At 38.7% G+C, this 21,487-nt stretch overlaps 1 protein-coding gene across 3 annotated transcripts in view; it reads left to right on the top strand.

The window, feature by feature from the left end:
• RNF169 (ring finger protein 169) overlaps positions 1 to 21,487 on the top strand; it is a 56,519-nt gene that overhangs the window by 1,213 nt on the left and 33,819 nt on the right. For all 3 annotated transcript variants that reach the window (XR_014795841.1, XM_084893385.1, XM_084893384.1), the window contains exon 2: positions 17,479 to 17,552. Coding sequence is in view for 2 of the 3 variants with exons in the window: in XM_084893385.1 (XP_084749511.1) it covers positions 17,479 to 17,552 (74 nt within the window). In the remaining variant the exon portion in view is untranslated. The remainder of the gene's footprint in view (positions 1 to 17,478; positions 17,553 to 21,487) is intronic.

Genomic DNA, 21,487 nt, shown 5'->3' with positions numbered 1-21,487 from the left:
CAGGCCATCACAAAGTTTTCGTGAGGACTGTTGCCTTCCACTGTGCCCTTCTTACCTCCAGCAGCCTGCCTGCCCGCTCTTGACAGAGCGCCCCGTTTAAAAACATAAAACAAAACAGTTGTAGCTCAGTTTAGGGCTCTGAGACACACCCAGTCGACACATCTGCTTTGATTAAAAAAAAAAAAAAAATGCTTACCTAGGAGATGTTTCAAGAGACATCGTCAGGAAAGGCTGAGATATGTGCGCCTTTTTTTCTTTTTTTTTTTTTCCGTTGGGAGTTCTGCCATGTGTTAATTTTAGGAGCGTCAGAGGTGGCATTGCTTGTGTAAGAAAGTGCGGTCCCCAGAAACTACAGCTCCCAGAATGCAGCTTGTTTTGATTCGAGCCGTCAGACACCTGCCACTCTTTTTATTTCTGCCTCTCGCCTTCCTGTGTTTCCTCTTTTAAACTTCACAACGTCCTTATGAGATAGATACTTTTATTTCCATTTGACAGATGAAATGGAGGCCCAGAGAGGTTAAGTAACTTGCCTAGGAATGAAAACCATATCCATCTGGTTTCCTGCTCAAATCAAGGGTGAAGGACTCCTCAAATGCCAAATAATTTGTGGACGCTGCGTGATGTCCTCATATGCTATTTAATTTGCTTCAAAGTCTGAGATTATGTCCAAATAATAAGACAGTATTTCTCTGGTCCCCTTATTAGTCCTCTTGACTATATGGTCGAATAGGAAAGAAATTTCTATTTTTATTTCTAAAACCTGGACTCCCTTGTGAAATATCCAGTCTGAAATTTGAATCACGAGGAGGAATATGGCTTGATGATTTATGAAAACTGTTCCCCTTGAAGAAATTTATCAAAGTGTATCAGTGATTAAGGAGATTATATAAAACAAGATTCCAAATTAGGATATTTTGAGTCACTTAGTATCCATTGAGTGTCCAATTACTTTATATGTTTATATGAGTACCACAATGAAAAATATTTTTTCCCTTAAATTTTCTCGTTGTTGGGTCATTAAGTGCATATAATTACATGTTTATTAAATTAATGCATTATAGAAAAAAATTGCTGGACAAGAAATTACCTTCTAGCTTCAGCAGGTTGTCTGGACCTCGTTAGGTTATATATAATTTTTTTTATTTAAAAGGCAATGCATTCACATAATTCAAATAATGTAAGGATGTATACAATAAAAGGTTCCTCCTACCCCATCTTTATTTCCCACTTCCTCCATAGATTCTTGTTTATTCTTCCACAATTTCTTTGTTTATACATGAAAATTAAAATATATTTTATATTTTTATCTTTTTACACAAAAGGTTATATAATATGCACACTGTTCTGTAACTTGCTTTTTTCATGTAACAATGATGGAAATTTTTTCATATTAGTACATAGACGATTTCTTCATTCTACTCACAGTTGCAAGGGATTTCATTGAATGGTTAAGTTTACTTAACTGTCTGTTGGTGGACATTGAGGTTGTTTCCAATTTTTTACCATTATAAATAATTGCTTATAAAATTTTTACATAGGTGCATATGTGCATTTTTATGAAGAGGTAGCTTTCCTTAGATTCTCAAGTGCTTGCAGAGAGAAGGTTAAAAGAATCATTGCTTTAACTCAGGTCCCTCATTCTACAGAACAGAGAAATGAAGTGCAGAAAAGAGATTGATCAGCTACAGGCCATCGTGAGTTAGTAACAAATAAACAAGGGCTGACAGGGTAACCCATTGATAAAGGCTAAAATACAGTCTAATTCACAGTTAAGTGCTCGTAATGGCTTTTAATAGGAAAAGCTAAAAATCCCAGTTTCATAAATATTTACGTTGTAATTTTAGGAGTGGAAAACAAACAGAATTAGCAATTTCAGGTGTATTAAGAAGTATTGCTTTTAGTGTTCTTTTGGCACAGTTCAGTCAATTGATAGAAGAAAGGGTAGGCCTGCTTTATATTACTGGAAATGAAATTTTGTAGTAAATACACTGGTGTTAAGTGAAATCCTTATAATTTAAAAATGTTGAAGCCTCATGGCTCTTTTGTATTTGTATCTATTAAAAAAAAAAAAAAGGAAGAGTTTGATTGTTGAAAATTTTGGTTGTACAGGTGACATTTTGTTTTTCTGCCAGCTTCTTGGCAAGCTTTCAAGTTCAGAACCTTAATGATTCCTGTGTAAAAGTTTTTATTCTTATACATGTTGTCAGTTTGCTTTTGCATATAATATCAGTTGATTTGTACAACACTGTGTGTGAAGACTAAGTCAGTGGTCATTGTAAGAGGAACCCAGACTTCAACTTTATGTTCTTTGAGCATCTGCAGCTCATTGTATTTATTGACATACAGAGCATTTGTACCATCTGGAGCAATATCCAGCAAGTATGTAATGAATGCCTGCTCTTTGCCAGGCACTGTTCTAGGTTTTTGGGAGACATTAAAGGTTGAAATATTCAAAGATCTCTCCCTTTTGGAGCTTATACTCTAAATTTAGAGACAGTCCTGATCCATTGATTTTTAAAAAAGAAAATTTACCACACATGTACATAGGTAGGTTTGCAGCTATGTACAACAGTAACAGGCCCCATTGTTAATAATTAACGAATATTAAGAATTCATTTAACCTTGTGATTTGAAATTAAGCATGCTCATTTTAAATTATACTGCCTTTGAACTTGAAACAAGACATTTTTAGGACAGTTCTTTTTCTTCTACCATGGGTAATCATTAAAGAGAAAAGCTAGGCAGAGGATGATGAGTTTTTTTAATTGGCAGTTTAAAATTTGTAACTATTTGCAGCATTAAAAGTGCATTTCAAAAATGGAATAGATTTAAAAAATTGAATAGTACCTCATTTATCCCACCCCAAACTCCTTGTTCACTTCAGATTAGCATTTATACATTTAAGCATTTTTCTCTTTCTGTGAAAAACAAGTGGTTTTGGTTTCTTGCTCATGTGGCAGACAGTGTTTGCTATCTGTGCAGCCTAAATTGCATTTAGGACTAATGAATAATTAAGTCATGTGATTGTAGTGTAAAAGGACAGGAATTCCCCTGGCCTGTATGGATTTGTTTTAAAATGTATAAAAATGACTCAACTTCTTATTCTTACTGACTCATATCCCAGACTTTGAGAGTGTCCTTATGTGTTATACTAATGCAGGAAATATTTGCCATGTACTTGTGTGCTTTGTAAAACTCAGGGTGAGATCACCTCACCAATAAGCATTAATCACCAGAGAAGGGACAGTTCCATTCTGTAGAATTCAGGACTGAGCAGCAGGAAGTTAGGAGGCATTCATTTTTGTTCATTCATATCTCTTGTCTAACTTCCAGTTAATCTCGAAGGAGTTGCCTCCCTTGAATTTGCTCATATCTGAGTTTACTTGCACGTAGGATGTAGGATATGTGTGTCAAATTTCATTTCACTAATTCAGTGAGCATTTTGGATCTTACATTTATGCTGTGTAAGATAATACAATAAAAAGATGATGAATAAAGTATGATCCCTGTTCTTTAAGATTCCACGGTCTGGTTGGGAAAACACACCTGATCAAATAACAATACAAAGTGGTAAGTGAGGTAACTGCCCGGTGCCAACAGTATAGCAGCAATTTTCAACTTTTTTCATCTCGTGGCACACACTAATTACTAAAATTCTGCAGCACACCAAAAAATATATTTTTTGCTAATCTGACAAGATAAATGGTTATAATTTTGATTCATTTATACTGGACAGCTTTGGTTGTGTTGGCTTTTTTTTTTTTTTTTTTTTTTTTTTTTTTTTAACCATTTAAGGGAAAAGAGGCCAGTGCCCCTAACTAAATAGTCAGGTGTTGCATGTTTTAAAAATTCTTGTGGCACACCAGTTGAAAACTGCTGGAGTATATGAATGGGACAGTTGACAGTCGGGAGGAAACCCGATGAAGGCATTTGAGCCGAATGTTGACAAAGGAGTAAGAATTCACCGAGTTAGGACGGAAGGGATGGCCAGGCCAGGCAGAAGACCCTGCATGTGCAGGCACAGGGCACTCGACATATTCAGAGACCGACAGGAAATTAAATATAGATGGAATGGGGAGGAAGAGAGATTTTTTCTTCTGCCATGAAGTTAGGGCATGAAGGGCATGGCATGGCATGCTAAAAGAGTGTGGGACTTTATCCTATAGGAAGTGTTGAGCTCTTAAAGGTTTTTAAGTAGCGAATTACATAATCATAAACGTGCTTTAGAAAGGTACTATTGGTTGGAATGTGAAGGAAAGATGTGAGTAGAAAGTGAAGGAAGGGAGTCCAGACGGGGGGCTGCTTGAGTAGTGCAGGCCAGAGATGGAGAGGGCTGGCCGGAGTGAGGCAGTGGCTGTGGGGCTGTGTCCTTCAGTCATTAATGTAGTGACCATTTGAGGGCCTTCTGTGTGCTAGGCTTGGAGCTACAACTAGAAGCATGATTCTCTCAGAGTCAGTGTCGTTGGGAGGATTGTATATAAACATGCAACGGAAATGTGTTGTAATAAATGCAAGATAAAATTGTAGAAGGGAGTATAGTATAAATAGAGCAAGTTCTGGAGACCGACTGCCTGTGTTCAAATCCCAGCTCCGCCATTTATAACTACGTGCCATTGCTTAATCTCTCTGTACCTTAGTTTCCTTGTTATGAAAATGGTGATGGTAATAATAGCAAAATTGAAAGGTTAATTTTAAAGCTGAATTATTAGAATGCTTAGCTCAAATGTTAGCTGTTTTCGAAAAAAGAGAACCCAGCTGCAGTGAAAGGCAGACACTCGACTATGAAGATTCGGTAAATGGATGATGGCAGGATAAGGGTGAGGGAGAACAGTGCTACATTTAAAAGCATCGGAGTATGAAACAAGGGATTGTGAGGAGTGGTTGAAGTACAGAGTACCTGAGGGAGAGTGGAAGGAAGTGGAATTGGCAGAAATAAGTAGTTACTAGATAATAGTGTTCTTTGGATGCCCAATGCTAAGGAATGAGGACCCGCCCGAGAGTTTTAAAGAGGAGTTCATCTTTGCATTTAGAGAGATCACAACTATGGGTGTAATGTAACAAATGCCTTTAGCAAGATGGCTGAGGTAAGCTGAAGGCTCTTCTGCTACAAATACCAAACAAAAGTTTAAATTCTTTAAAATACGTTCCTGAGCGTGTAGGAGAGAGAGGAAAATCTCCAGGTTCCAGACACAAAAATGAAACCAAAACCCCAAACTTTCGTAAGCCCTGAACGCATGCCGTGTTGCCCTGGAGCAGGGTGAAGGGGCGGAGTGAGGGGTTATTTCTCGTTTTCTGTTTCCAGCTGATTGCGTATTAACCAGGTAGAAGAAGGAACCAAAACCGAGACTTCTGCGTATGTCTGAGCTCTGATGTGTTGCACCCTAGGAGACAGGGTGGGCACAGTCAGTAAAGGAAATCTGTCTTGATTTGCCTGCACTTTATGCAAAGAGGAAATGGAATAAAAGCTTATCTAAGAAATTGAAGCATGAAACCTATGCCTCACTCAAATTTGGGATCTGACTTTATATTACATGGGTCAGGTATCCCCATGTGGAGAAATGAATCTAAAAGCTGGCTCCACGCCCATGGCTCTGTGGTTGATCTATGAACCAGGAGGTCGCGGTTCCATTCCCAATCAGGGCACGTGCCCAGGTTGCGGCCCCCCAGTGTGGTGTGTGTGGGAGGCAACCAATTGGTGATTCTCTCTCATCATTGATAGTTCTATCTCTCCCTCTTCCTTCCTCTCTAAACTCGATAAAAAATGTATTAAAAAAAAAGTAAAAAAGCTGGCTCCAAGCTCGTGATAACCCTGGGTCACCCAGAGAACAGAAAAACAAGACTTCAAGAGGAACTCCCATATCTCAGGCCACAAGGGATTCTTACAGAAGAAATAAGCCCAACTGAAGATGAATTTATAATTTAAAATTACACACATGAAAAAGTTTCTACCACAAATAAGAGCAGATAGAAAAAGATGATTATAGCTCCAAGAATTGGGATCATAGAATGGCAGTTTGAAAGATAATTTAAAAGAGTGTATTTTAAGTGACTGAATATATTAAAGAATTAGTTGGCATCCAAAGAAATGAATATGACTTTATGAAACAGGCACATTTGGAAAAAAAATTAAACAATGAAAAATGCAGGTTAAAAAGCTCAGTGAATAAGTTAAGCATTAGTCTACATAGATGAAAAATTCAGTAGCCCGGGAGGTAGATCTGAAGAAATCCTGAGAATGTAAAACAGTTAAGATGAAGGAAGATATAAAAAAGGTCACGAAGACCCAACATCTAATTCCAGAAGGAGAAAAATAGAATGAGAGAGATGTGGAATGTAAAGAGAGATGACTTGAAAGTATTTTGGAATTAATAAAAAGACACGAATTCTTAGGTTTAAGACTCATGATTCCCTAGCAGAATTTAAATGAGCAAAACAAAACCTCACAGCTAAATACATTGCAATGAACCAAAGACACTATTAAAAGCTACCAGGAAGGAGCAACAGAACGTGAGCAGCCCTCTCTTAACAAGAGAGGCCTGAGAAAAATGGAAGACTATCTTCCAAGTGTTGAGAGAAATTTGAATTTTATACTCAGCTAAGTTATTCAAGAGTGAGGGCAAAATAAAAATATTTTTTATATAAACAAAAATATAGGGAATTTATTACACTTTCTGAGAGAACTATTATACTAAACAAAGTACTTCAGGAAGAAATAAATGTAACTTAGGGGATAGAATAGGATACAAGAATTCCTGGTAAACAAAAATTGGCAGGTAAACTTAGCCAACATTGACTACATAAAACAAAAATAATTATGACAATTTATGGGAGCTAAAACCAAAGTGGAACTAAAATACCAGACAAGGATAAAATGTAAGCTGGGGATTGGTCAGCATTAAAGAGTTCTAACGGTCTATATATAGTTCAGGAGGAGGATAGAGATATTAACTTTAGGCTTTCAGTCAGATGCATATTAAAAATTTAAGGGTAACCACTAAAAGAAAAGAAATATGATATACAACTTGATCTACTGTATACACATAGAACGATACACCTCCCAAATTAGAGAATACTAGTATATATTCTTTTTAAACAAACGTGGGACATTTACATAATTAGGCACAAAGAAAGTTTCAACAAATACTCAAGATTGATATATAAACCATGTTATCTGACTCAATACAGTAATATTAGAAATTAATAACATCTAATCAGTTTTCCCCACCTATAAGTCCTTGTTTGAAAATTAAAAAGCAAACCCCAAGACTTCTAATAAAGTACAAATGAAAAACAAAATCATGGGAATTGGAAAATATTTAGAATTTAATACAGCTGAAACCATACTAAGAGGAAAATTTAAGTGCCTATATCATATTTCATTGACTCTTAAGGTGCACTGGTTTATAAGATGAGCTATTATTTTCCAAACACAGTGTTTTCCTACAGCTTAGACTTTTTAACTTTATACTTAAAATAGAGCTCATACATTTATTTAGATGTAGATTTAATATATCACATGTATATATTTATAAAAGAAAAGGAAGTAATAGAATACTCTTGTGACTTCCTCATATTCAGGATCTGATTCTTCTAAATCATTTTTCGACTGAATCATAGATGTTTTTGTTTTTCTACATAGTATTGCTCAACCATTGAGCCATACTGGTCAAGTGAGACAGCACTTCTTAAAAGTACTTACTCCACAGTTATTTCCAGCATTTTCTTTCAAACTTCTGATTCCCATCAAGTTTTTATATTGATTTTTTACAGAGAAGAAGAGAGAGGGATAGGGAGTTAGAAACATCGATGAGAGAGAATCATCCATCAGCTGCCTCTTAGCACACCCCCTACTGGGTATGTGCCCACTACCAAGGTACATGCCCTTGACTGGAATCGAACCTGGGACCTTTCAGTCAGACACTCTATCCACTGAGCCAAACCAGTTTCGGCTTCCATCAAGTTTTGATGCTAATGCTTTATTGAGCTTGCCAGAAGGTATCCACAAAAGTTTTTTAGGTGAGACTCGAAGCTCTTCCTCAGATGGTCTGTAAAAGTTTTATTGGTTAACATTGAGAGGTTACAATTGTCCAGCCATGCCACCAGGGATAATTGGCAAATCACTATACAGTTTTTTGTAAGCTGCTTCTTTAATTATCTTTTGTTCATAACTGTATAAGCAATGAGAGTGGCATCATCAGTGCTGCTGGCTGGCAATGATTATAAGATTCCAATGGTAGAAGCATCTCAATTTCAGAGATGTAAATATGGAAAAAAAAATGTATGTCCTAGAATCTGTAAGGTACTTGAAGACTGAAAACTATTAAGTGGCTAACTGAAGAAGTTAAAAAACTCACAGCAGATTAAACCTAAAGGAAGTAGAAGATGGAAAGATAACAGAAATCACTGAATAGAAAACAAGATAACTAAAACCAAGTCCAATTGAGGAATTAACAGAACCTTTATGATAGCCAAGTCTCTGGCAAAATTGGTCAAGGAGAAAGAAAAAACAAGAAGGCATATATAATGTTAGGAGTGAAACAAGTAATACATCTCTAGGTAAGATAAAGATTTTTAAAAGCCCATAAATGTAGACTATGGCAAACCTTATGCCCATGGATTTGAAAAATTATATAAAATAGTCAATTTCCTAAAAAAATATAACCTGACTCAGAAATAAGTAGAAAATGTGAATAGAAATGAACAAAAAAATTGAGTAAATAGCAAAATCTACCCACTAAGTAATACATGGATACAATGAGCTAACTTCAGTTTATGCAAACTACAGATGACCCATTTTCTTCCATAAATATGTGAAGAAGAAAAAGCAATAGGAGGGAAATCTGCAGTTTTAAGTGTATGAACTCATTTGAATCCTGATTTAAAAAACTATAAAAACATTTGATTGGAATTGAATATAGGTTGGATTTTTTTTATTATTATTAAAGGTTATTAAGTTTTTGAGTGACAGTAGTTTTCTGATTACATATTTTAAAAGAATCCTTTAAGAGATGCTAAAATGTTTCTGGGTAAGATGATATATCTGGGATTTGTTTCAAAATCATTCAAAGATAGAGGGAGCAGGTAATGATTAAGGGAATAGATTTAATAAGATTGGCAAATGATGGATTTTTTGGACTCTTTAAACTATTATAAATATTAAAACAGGTATTGATGTCAGCATAGTTGAATAACCAGTGTTAAATAATTAGAGTCAAAAAAAAAAAAATAGACTCCAGTAACATGCCGTCATATATATGACAGGTGGCATTACAAGTCATTTGTGGGTGTTAAATTTGTATATTATTATAGCAGAGAGGGAGAAATCAGTGGTGCTATAGAGAATGGGGAAAACTGAATGAGCTACGTTCATGAAGAGGTGAGAGGAATGAGATCTGGAACACCAGAGGGAGATGGATCTTACACTGGAATAGGGATACCTCTCCCATGCTGGTGACTAGGTACTTATTACTCTCTTATTTTTGGACAACTTTAATTGTTTAAAAGTGAAGTTTTCCAGTGAACCAAAATCTGCCTCCCCAGTTTCAATGTTCCGGTATTTATCTATCTATTTATTTATTTATAATTTATTGATTTCAGGGAGAGAGAGAGAGAGAGAGAGAGAGAAACATCAATGATAAGAAGGAGACTGGGCGGCTGCCTCCTGCATGCTCCGTCCTGGGGACTGAGCCCACAGCCAGGCATGTGCCCGACCTGAAATGGAACCGGTCACCTGCTGGTTCATGGTCGCCCCTCAACCACTGCCCCACACAGGCCGAGCCAGTGTTCAAGTATTTGAAGGTCATGATTATTTCTGCCTACAATTTTAGGTTAAAGTTCTCCAATTCATCTCTTTGGTGCTCTTCCTCCCTTTCTTAAGATTGCGGTCAGACCGCATGGAGTTCTTGGAATGGACCATGCCTCCAGAAACCTCTCTGACCTTCTGTCACCGGTGTCACTCTTCCTTCTTACCCCCCGTCAGAGTGTTCGTCTTGTACGCGCAGGTGAAATAGTGCTCTGGGGAGTTTTTCTCATCCCAACATGAGTCACACCATCCTTGGTGCCACCACGTGAGTGTGTGCATCTGCCGTGTCAGTGGGTTTTAGTTCCGAGTTTGTGTGTCTGTCTCCGGCAGTACACTGAACCCTCCGAGGTCAGGGGTGATGCCTTTGTGTAGTCAGCACTTAATGTGGAACCGAGAACGTGTTAGACACTCAGTAAATGTTTAACGAAGGGAAAAGATTCCTAAAAAAGACCTTTACGTTGTTGGTCCTATGTCATAATTTCTTTACCCTTCTGGTTATCTTTAACCATGCCACCCAGAACTGACCCAGATGCTTTCAATAATGGCTGACTAATGCCAGGTATAATGAGGCTTACTGTGCCTTCCTCTGGATGCTAAGTTCTTATTAACACTACCAAAACTGCATTGGCCTTGCTCACACTGAATTTGTAGAAACAAAATTGCTCCCTCCCCTCCTCCCCCGCCCACACGAACTGCTGTTAAGCCAGCTTTCTTCATTATATGTTCGTACAATTAAACTTTTAAGCCTAAGAGAGCATATCCAATCTGGGTTTTTATTTTTCTGAATAACAGAGAACTTATTTTCCTTCAATTTTATAATTTCTCTTTGCTTGTCTAGTGTTTTGTTCTCTAAAATCTATAATAATAAAAGCGTAGTAATATGTTAATTAGACCAGACAGCCGAACGACCTTCCGGACATCCTCTGGACGACCTTCCAAACAATGCTGCGGCTGTGAGGGCCGAGCTCCTGGCACGAATTTTGTGCATTGGGGCTCTAGTCTGTCTGTCTGTCTCTCTCTCTCTCTCTCTCTCTCTCTCTCTCTCTCTCTCTCTATATATATATATATATATATATATACACACACACACACACACACACACACACACACACACTAATTAACCGGGGCGTTGTAACGGGTTGGCTGGACCGGAGGAGGTTGCGGGCACAGGACGGCAGGGGCCTCCGTGCACTGTGCTGGGGCGGGGGGGCTGCTGTGGGGCCCAGAGAGCGAGGCAAGGCCAGACTGGCACCTGGAGGGTGGGCGGCGCTGGGCTCCTATTTATTATAATAAAACCGCAAACCCTGGCCGGTGTGGCTCAGTTGGCTGGAGCGTCGTCCTGGACACTGAAGGGTGTAGTGGGTTCAGTTCCCTGTCAGGGAACATACCTGGGTTGTGGCTTAGATCACTGGGCAACCAATCTCTTGTTCTCTCAAGGTAATGTTTCTCTCTCTTCCCCCACCCCATCCCTCATCCCTCTGAGATTTGTCAGTCTGTTTCATGCTTCTGTGTCCCTGGATCTATTTTCTTCATTAGATTCCATATATGAGTGAGATCATGTGATACTTGTCTCTATGACTGTCTTATTTTGCTTAGTATGATACTCTCAGTCCCTCCATGCAGTGTCAAAGGGTAAGAGATCCTTTTTTACAGCCGCATAGTATCCCGTGGTGTAAATGCACCCAGCTTTTTTATCCACTCATCTGCTGATGGCACTCGGGCTGTTTCCCGATCTTAGCTATTGTAAATTGTGCTGCTGTGATCATAGGGGTGCATACATTCTTTCTGATGAAGTTGCAGGTTTCTTAGGATCTATTCCCAGAAGTGGGATCAGTGGGTCAAATGGCAGTTCCATATTTAATTTTTTGAGGAAATTCCATACTGTTCTCCACAGCGGCTGCACCAGTCTGCATTCCCACCAGCAGTGCGCTAGGGTTCCCTTTTCTCCACATCCTCACCAGCACTTGCCGTTCTGTCAGGTGTGAGGTGTACCTCATTGTTGTTTTAATTTGCATCTCTCCGATGATTCATGACTGAGCATTTTTTCATGTCTCTTGGCCATCCTTATGTCCACTTTGGAGAAGTGTCTACAAACATTTAGTAATTTTTTTTAATTGTGTTTTTTGTTTGTTTTTTTTTTTGTATCTGGGCTGTAACATTTTGATTAGTTCTTTACCAAAGGATAGTTTTATTTTTTAAATTTACATTTACTGTTGTAAGTATTACAGATGTCCCCTTTTCCCCCATTGGCTCCTTCTAGCCCGCCCTCACCCCCTACCCCAGGCCTTTACCACACTATTGTTTGTGTTCATGGGTTATGCATATATGCACATAAATTAATCTCTTCCCACCCATCCACCTCGCCTGCCCTCTGAGATTCCACAGTCTGTTCCATGCATCTGTCTCTGGACCCAAAGGATAGTTTTAAAAAACAAATAGTGTAAGTTAATGCAGTAGTAATCTGTGGTGTTTATTATGGCACTTACGTAAGCAGTCTTAACATTTGATGTTAATATTTTATTAGCTTTTAACATCTTCTGTGTGTACTTCCTCTTCCTCGCAGGTAAACACTCTTTATATCACCAGCTGTCCCTTGTCACTTGTCTCGGGCACGTGGGTAAATGAGCAGTTGCATCAGTTGAAGACAGTTGGTACTTGGCTGCCACCTGCACTCTTGGAGAGTTAGGGATAAACCAAAAATAGTAAATAAAATAGAAACCACTGTACTTTGATTTTAAAAACACATTTATGGTTCACTCCCTATGTTTCTACCTTTTTACTTCTTCTGGTATGCTTAATTTAACACTCACATTCCTCTTCTTGCGTACTCCATTTGACAGTGGTGGTTTGGAAGATTAGTGAGCAGTATGCGCAGGTCACCTTGAGATGAACACGACGATGGCCCCTTGTTCCCGGCGTGCCCCGCACTTACGCATGTTCTGTCCCTTGGTGCTCTAGGCAGCACTGGGTGTTTGGTTTTACAACTCTTTGACGTTCTTTGTTTCACGCAAATATATTTTTCCTTCCCTAGTAAGATTGTAAGCTTCTTTAGGACTTGGACCATTTATGTTGGGCCTTTATTATATACCTTTCTTGACTTTCTTAAAGGAATACTTTCCACTTTTGTCTTCTTCCTCGTTGCTCATTCCTCTTTAAGTAATGGTTTCTGCTTTCATGATGAGAATTTTATATTCTCCACTGCTTGTGAAGAACGTAGGTTTTGCTTCTGGCTGTGATGGAACAGATTGCAGCAGACCAAAACTACTGCTGAGAATAATTAGAAAAGCCTGGTTTAGAAAAAAAAAAAAATCTATATGGAGGCATTGGTAAGTTGCCAAGGCAGCCAGGACCTTCAGACGTTTGTGGATTCTTGGCAGAGGGAGAGTGCAGCTATTAAGAAGCAGAAAAGCCAGCAGAGCTTTCTTCGTGGAGCTAGAGGTTTAAAAAAAAAAAAAAAATTGTGGTTCAGGGCTGCCAAGGCAACCAGAACCTGAGAGGCCAGATACCAGAGAGAAAGGAGGCGCATCTCCCTCCCGCTGCCCCCTCTCCACCTGCTTTTCTTCTCTCTTGAGGCGTTTGCTGAGTCTTAAACTGCACAGAGTAAACGGCTAAGAGGTTTCACAGAAAGATACTGAAAAGCAAAGCATTTTTTAGCAGCTCCTCGGTGTTGAGGAGAAAAAAAGTTAGGATTGTCGAAGGAAGGTGAGCTTGGTAAACACCACAGACTCACTTGGACCCTGGCAGGACTACGGACCCGGGAAGAATGAGCTTTACAAGCTTCGCAGAGATTGAAGCCAGCCTTGTCAGCTCACGTCCCGCCCCCATTCTAACGGCCAATCAGAGAACATGGTGAATCCTCTGTCTATAGGAATGTAATGTCATCCAGAGCCTCCACAGTCTTTTATACACAACGAATGACATTCTAAGAAAATTACCAGGTAAACCAAGAAACCATGCCAGGCATAACAATAGACAGTATAGACATATATTCATAGTATCCCAGTTATCTGATCATTTATTCAATCAGTCTCCGGTTGAAGGACAGGTTGTTTCCAGTCTGAGTGATTTGCAGTGAACATTCTTACACGTACATCTTTGTACATCTGTATGATATTTATCTTTAAGGTAAAGGATCACCTTGCTAACTCTTGCCTTTATAAAAAATTTTTGTAAAAAAAATATATTTTATTGACTTTTTACAGAGAGGAAGAGAGAAACATCGATGAGAGAGAATCATCGATCAGCTGCCTCTTGCACACCTCCTACTGGGGATGTGCCCGCAACCAAGGTACATGCCCTTGACCGGAATTAAAGCTGGGACCTTTTAGTCCGCAGGCCGACGCTCTATCCACTGAGCCAAACCGATTTCAGCTCAAACATTGTTTTTTAATCTTTGCCTACTGATACATAAAAGCATTTTGGTATAAAAGGTTTTAATATCTTGAAATATGAATGACATTTAACAGATTTTAATATGTTTATAAATATTCTAAAATGTCCTTTGCCCATATGATATGGCTTTAAAAATTATTAGGTCATTAGGCTTTTAAATTATTAAAGAGGTAATAAGACATAGTGCGTAAGAATACAGATTCTAGAGCTAGTGTGCCTGGGTGTAAGTCATAGAGCTCTTTTCCTTACAACAGCGTAGCCTTGGGCAAATTAAGGGCTCTGTGCCTCAGTTTCCTCATTTGTAACCTGGGGTTAATAGTATCTCCCCATCAGATCATTATGAAGATGAAATGAGTTAATAATTATACAGTCCTTAGAAACGGGCTTGTATAATATGATACATACTAACTGCCGGCTATCATAATGATGCTGCTGGTGGTGACAGAGATGGAAATTAGCTAAAGAGATTTTTTTATTGGCCCAGGGGCAAATAGCAGTCAGTGGGAGTATTCCGATAAGGGCACAGGTCACTCTGCTGCGCTGGGAAGTTGAGCCTGCAGAGTAAGAAACTCAGACATAGTTGTCAGGGTAGCATCTTCCCATTGAAGTTCAGGGAGGTCCTTTTTCTAGTTTTGTATTGAGTGTGGATGCTCTGACAATGAATGACACTTCATTCCTGAGGGTTTGGTGCAGTTAGCAAAATGTCTTGTAGTTTGTTTTGTCTGTCTGCCTCTATTACCTCGCCCCAGAGAAGTTCCTTTTTAGGAAGGACCTTCAAGGAAGTGTAGCTGCTCCTAGTTTCCATTACACTGAATGCAATGGTCGGAGAGGGTTACCAGCCACAGGTCTGTGTCATTCTCAAGGCGTCATATTGTTAGAGTTCCCCTTCCTGCTAAACACCATAGTCAGAGGACAGGCATCAAGAAAGTACTTGAGCCACTGGATTTGTTTACAAATACCAAAGCATTCAGCAGACCCATGCCGCCCAAAGAGGGTGAGTGGTTGTGTCTGTGCCACAGAAGCACTTGCAAACCCCTGTAGAAGCTGGTGGAGGGATGGGTGAGATTGGGCTAACTTCTCTGGACTAAGGCTCTTTTCTGGTTCTTTTGGCATCTCGTTGCTCTACTTATTATTATTTTAAAAAATAATTTATTTTATTTATTTTTTTAGATTTTTATTGTTTTTTTACAGAGAGGAAGGGAGAGGGATAGAGTTAGAAACATTGATGAGAGAGAATCATCAGCCAGCTGCCTCTTGCACACCTCCTACTGGGGATGTGCCCGCCACCAAGGTACATGCCCTTGACCGGAATCGAACCTGGGACCTTTCAGTCTGCAGGCCGACGCTCTATCCACTGAGCCAAACCGGTTTTGGCTTGTTTGTTTTTTTACAGCAGTTTTAGTTTCACAACGAAATTGAGAGGAAGGTACAGAGATTTCCCATATACTTCCTGCTCCCATACATACATAGCTCCCCCAGTATCAATATCAGGATGGAAGATTGGTTACCAAGGGTGAACCTACAGTGATGTAAGCACCCGACGTTCATTAAATTCACTTTGAAATGTTTATTAAGAAATAATTCATAAATAAGGCCATGTAGGTGCTCCACATACTGACTGAAATCTTACTATGCCTTGACTTCTTTGAGAGTAACAAAAATGGGCAGAGCTAGGGGAGGAGTATCAATTTACATTCACCAAATACTGCCCGGATGGACGGGGGTGGGCAGCACACGGAGGGTTCGTAGGCAGAGAAGTGCTCTGTACAATATTATAATGATGGACACATGTCACTATACATTTGTCAAAATCCACAGAACGCACAGCACCATTGTACAGTGGGTGAAGGTGATGGAATGTCTTATCTCCCAAACCCAGGGTCTAACAGCTCTCCAGTGCTCGGCAGACCTTTAAGTTACTGTAATTCTACATCTGCGTTCGATGCAATGTTTCTAAGTATCTTCCACTCTTCTAAATAAGAATCTTTGTAAAATAGTTGAGACAACTGAAAAACGAAAGAGTCAACTTTTCTGCAACAAGTATTTATCCAACTCAATGGGATGTAAAGTTATTAGAAAGTCAAAATAAATGCCGATCCAATCACTGAACATATACACAGGGATAGTGTTAGAAGTGTCACGTACACCTAAGGAGTTTGTGTACTTTCCCCCTCCTTTTTTGACAACATTTAGAACTTTTATTCCTATTTGTATAACAAATATGTATTGTGTGCCTCCTATGGCCTGAGTATCTCAGATTCAGAATTTTAGCTAACCCCCCCCCCCAGCATAATAGATTTAAAAAAAATTATATATATATATATATAGTAACTAGGGTCAAGAGACACAGTGCTTTAGAAAGATGGTTATGTGCAGTCTCTGGAGAACCTTGAGTGACATGTTGAAGAGTTTTTGCTTTTTGGCAGATCAAAACCAAAGTTTTGAAGTCTTTGAGGATTAAAAATAAACTGGTTATATACTGGAAACATTTACAGACTGTACAGGAAAACAATCTGGTGGCAGTGTTTAAAAAGAAATAGAAAAATATAGTATTACAGAATACTGTAATAAAATTTTACAGAATAAAACTTTAGCTCATTGAAAATGTTACTTGGTAACATTGAACTAAGACCTTTAAATATAGTTTTTCCTTAAAGTCTTTTAATATGTTAACTTTACCAGCCAGGCCCTTCCAGACCACTCTACGTACAGTAATCTTTTTCTCCCATTTTACAATTGTTTTCTTCCATAGCACTTAGTACCACCAGCTGTATTATATACACACATTTATTTGTTTGTTGACTGTTTCCCTTCACACATTGCAAACTCCATGAGAGCTAGGACCTTATTTGTTCACTGCTTCTCTATAGTGCTCATAACTGTGCCTGGCTTACACCCTTTAATAATTACTTGTTAAATGAATGAATGAATATTCAAGTTAGGATGACCACAACTTTTAATGTAGTTTACAATGTGGGGACAGCAGTAGGATGAGGAGTTGGTTGGTTCCTTCTAGAACGTCCTATTTAAAAAAGCATCTTCTTGTCTGGCCAGTGTGGCTCAATGGTTGAGCCTCTACCCTGTGAACCAGGAGATCACGGTTTGATTCCTGGTCAGAGCATATGCATGGGTTGTGGGTTCAATCCCTGGTGTGGAGCATGCAGGAGGCAGCTGATCAATGATTCTCTCATCATTGATGTTTCTATCTCTCTCCCCCTTTCCCTTCCTCTCTGAAATCAATTTAAAAAAATGTTTTTAAAAATCTTCTTTTCTCTTTCTTCTAGAATTTATATTCAGAACACCAATCAAATTAAGCAAGCCTGGGAAGCTTCGTGAGGAATATGAAAGCCTGAGAAAGGTACAGTATGCATGTTACATTCATTTTTTTTAAGTAAATTAAAATAATGGCATTAAAGAATGCTTAGTGGGAGTTTTGGTTTACCTAGGGGTTTTTTAAATTTACAATACAGAGCCTGTCTTTCTCCACGTTACATTATACCAGCATCGTTAGACGGTAGCTATAATGGAAATAGAGTAAATCTTAACTAAGAGCTTCTTGTAAGCTGTCCTTTCAAAGATGGAAGTGTAGCTCACAGCGCCTGTCACACACCTGCTGTAATAACTGCCACCAATGAGGTGTTCTCGGCATTTCAGTGTTAGTTAAACACTAACGTTCAAGCTTTAATAATAATAGTTTGTATTATTTTTCCTTACCTTGCAAGGTTCTTCTAATTGCATGTAACTGATATTATCTCTCATTGCTTTTACTCCGTTGAGTATTCCAGAATAACGGTAACTTAGGCCAGTCCGAGGGCAATGAAATGATTTCCTGGGGAACCTTGACCCTCGGGAAAGCTTGTACCTGTGTCCACCTCATCTTCTTCTGGATGTTTTCAAGCTCATTGTCTGGGAATCACTTAGAGAATTAAGACTTTAAAAGGGCTAGTAATAAGAAGTATGTTATAGGATCTAGATCACTCTTCCCCAGCCCTCTTCCTGCAGCACCATCTCTTACCCACCTTCATAAATGATTAGATAATCATTCTACCTGTGGATATTTAGTATTTCACAGAGATGAGTAATCCACTTAATCTGTCAGGCATCTTCAAACGCAGAGGTGAGACAGTAAGATTATTTGTAGAATTTTATATTGAATCAAAAAAATCAGTATTAACAAGGCCATGTTTAAAAGACAATAGAAAACTGTTCTTAATTACTATACATTCTTTGGCCCTTTTAAAAAGGAGGATGTCATATGCTGAGTTGGGCTGTCATTCTCCTTTAATATTGGTATTGTGGTATTGTGAGGTTTTTGGGCTTTTTGTGTGTGTGTGTTCTGTGTTTTAAAAAAATCACTTACAAATCTTTTTCAACATAGTAAGAAATTATTCTCAGTGCTACCTCAAAATAACCATAGATTCCTCTTAAATAAAATTCTAGTACCTGCAGATACTTAGTTCTAATGCACCTTTTCAAGAACATGGCCCTGGCTTTGACTCAGTGGTTAGAGCACTGGCCCTCGGACCGAAGGGTCTGGGCTCGATTTCTGGTCAAGGGCGCGTATCTGGGTTGCAGGGATCATGAAGAATATGGGTTAAAGCTATTGGCTTGAAGATAAAAAAACAACAACAAGGAGTTGGAGATAGAAAAAGGAGCTAAAGTAGAAGGCATAGTAAGAGGAGAGGTTTTTATAAGCCTTGAGAGAAAAGAAAGCTTGAGGTACTTTTGTTCCTCTTAGGAGGAGGTGCAGGAAGATGGTTTTAAAAGGGACTGATGGCATAATGTTGAAGGAAGCTATGACATTCTCATCATGTATAAAGTGAATTGTGTTTGAAAAACACCTGTGTTATTTGAATAAATAAAAGTTAACTATAGGTCCTTCTCCCATGGGATCTATACCCAATACCCAAGTTATCCTGCATTCATTGTACAATCTGGAAAATGAAAATTCAAGTCATAAAATCAAAAGTCACTAATGGCACATCCATACAATGGAATACTATTCAGCAATAAAAAAGAATGAATCATTAGGCATCATGGGCCTTTTATATAAGAGATGTTCAGGATAGACAAATGTATAGAGAAAAACAGATTAATGGTTGATTGGAGTGGGGGGGAGAATGGGAATTAACGATAAATGGGTGTGAGTGATTTTATTATAGTAGTGAATATTTCTAAAGCTGATTTATGGTGTGTTCCCCAACTTGAGAAATTTACTAAAAATCATTAAATTATACACTTGAAATGGATGAGTTATATAATATGTAAAATAAAGTTGTAAAAAAATTTCAAGGCACTAGACATTTTATGGAGACCTTGATAGAGAAAAAGATGTCTCAGAATCATATTTTCTGAGAAAAAAGAAATACAGAGTTATCTGGGTGAATCTCTAGGGGGGGAATGTCTTTTCTCTGAAACAAAAGAAATAGAGTTATCTGGGTGAATCTCCAGGGGAGGAATGTCTTTAAAAATCGGTACTGAGCAAGGGATGGTAAGTGGAAATGAACTCTGTAGGACTCCCCCTTACTAATTTGATGTATAGCATATTACTAATATATTTTTTATTTAGTATACTTTATTATTTTGTGTAAGTGGCAGTAAAAACCTTTATATGGGCTATAAAAAGTTAACAAGAAATTTTATTCCCCTAATTCTGGTTCTTTTAAAAGATGTTTCCTTCATAATCATAGATTATCCTACCTGAGGGATAGTTATGCCTACCGAGGTTACTATGGATTTCTAAATTTTATGATTCTATGAATAGATTTATATTTCTAAGTGTGTTTAAAATTTTCTTCCTGTCATATGTCAAAATTCTCTTTTTTTAAATTAAAAAAAATAATGCAGGAATATGCAGTGTATGCTGTAAGGGGCAGATCCTTCTCTAGAATGTTTCTCTTTTCCTTATTTTCCAGTCTCTTCCTAGGTCCTTACACACACACACACACGCACACACTTTAATCTTTTTCAGTATAAATGAAATCATGGTGTGTATTCACTTATTCACCGTGTCCCTACTGTATGCCAGGTGTTGGGTATACAAGTGATAAATAACCTGAGGTCTGAGGGGAAGATAGACAGTAAATAAGCAAACACATACTACACACACACATACATACACACACACACACACACTTGCACAAAGCAGGATAAGAAAAATTAAGGGGAGTGGAAGGGACTGTCTTATTTTTGAATTGTTTTTGTGTGTGTGGACATAGCTGGTCAGTAGATAAGGGCGATCAGGGCGGTCTCTCAGAGAAGACACCATTTAAGCTGAAGCTGAAAGGAGAGAGGGCACCAGCCGAGGGAAGGTATGAGGAAAGTGATTCCAGGCGAAGGGAGCAGCCACTGCAAAGGCCCTGAAACAGAAACGAGTTTGGCTTGTTGGAGGAGTGGTGCGGCCAGAGCTGGGAGGAAGGACAGTGTGGGGATCTGGGAGGACATGAGCCGGGAGAGAGAGAAGAGCCAGATCAAAGAAGGCGGAGTGTACCTGGTAAGGAGCCTACCTTTATTTAAAATCTGATGGGAAGATAGCAATCTGGCTTACGCTTTAAAAAGTTTTCTGGTTGCTTTGTGGGGAGTAAGCTGTAATGGGCCTAAGAAGTTAGGAATTATATTTACTGTAAATAACAGAGTCCACAAAATAATGACTCAAACAAATTCGAAGTTTTATTTTTATTAAGTAACAAAAAACGGTAGCTAGGCAGTCCAAGACTGATATGGCAGCTCCAGAGATTCAGGCTCCTTTTGTCCTCTGTTTGGACATTTTCAAGTGTACCTGTCGCCTTGCGGTGTGAGTGGACAGAGCCTTCTCTAGAATGACATCTAGACAGAAGGCAGAAAGGCTCATGCCGGCGGACTTGGGTCTTTTAAAGAGCCTTCTCCAACGCTCCACCAGTGACTTCACTTTTATTTTATATTCCAGTGGCTGGGCTTCCTGTAATTGCCAGGGGCATCGGCAGCATCATGTTTCACCCGGGTGTGTTAGCTTCCTATGTGGAATCAGGGTCCTCTCATTACGGAAGGAGAGAATGGATATTGGGTGGGCATCCAGCAGTCTGCCTCATGGATCAAGAATGGAAATAAGACCTGTTAGGACATGTTTGGAATACGGAATAGGTTGAGTTTAAGCAGGGTTAGGGTTTTGCCAAAAGTCTGTTGGAGGGAGAGGTGTGGGCACTATCAGGTGTACACAAGGACGTTGTTATAGTTTTTGGACCATAGTTATTTAAGGAGGGAATTGAGATACATGATAGACAGTGAAAGAGCCGTAAGAGCCGTGGGCTGAACGTT

The sequence above is a fragment of the Pipistrellus hanaki genome, assembly GCF_964339955.1.
Source record: "Pipistrellus hanaki genome assembly, chromosome: 9".
In the NCBI taxonomy this organism is placed as follows: Eukaryota; Metazoa; Chordata; class Mammalia; order Chiroptera; family Vespertilionidae; genus Pipistrellus; species Pipistrellus hanaki.
This window is presented reverse-complemented; position numbering and strand designations above follow the sequence as displayed.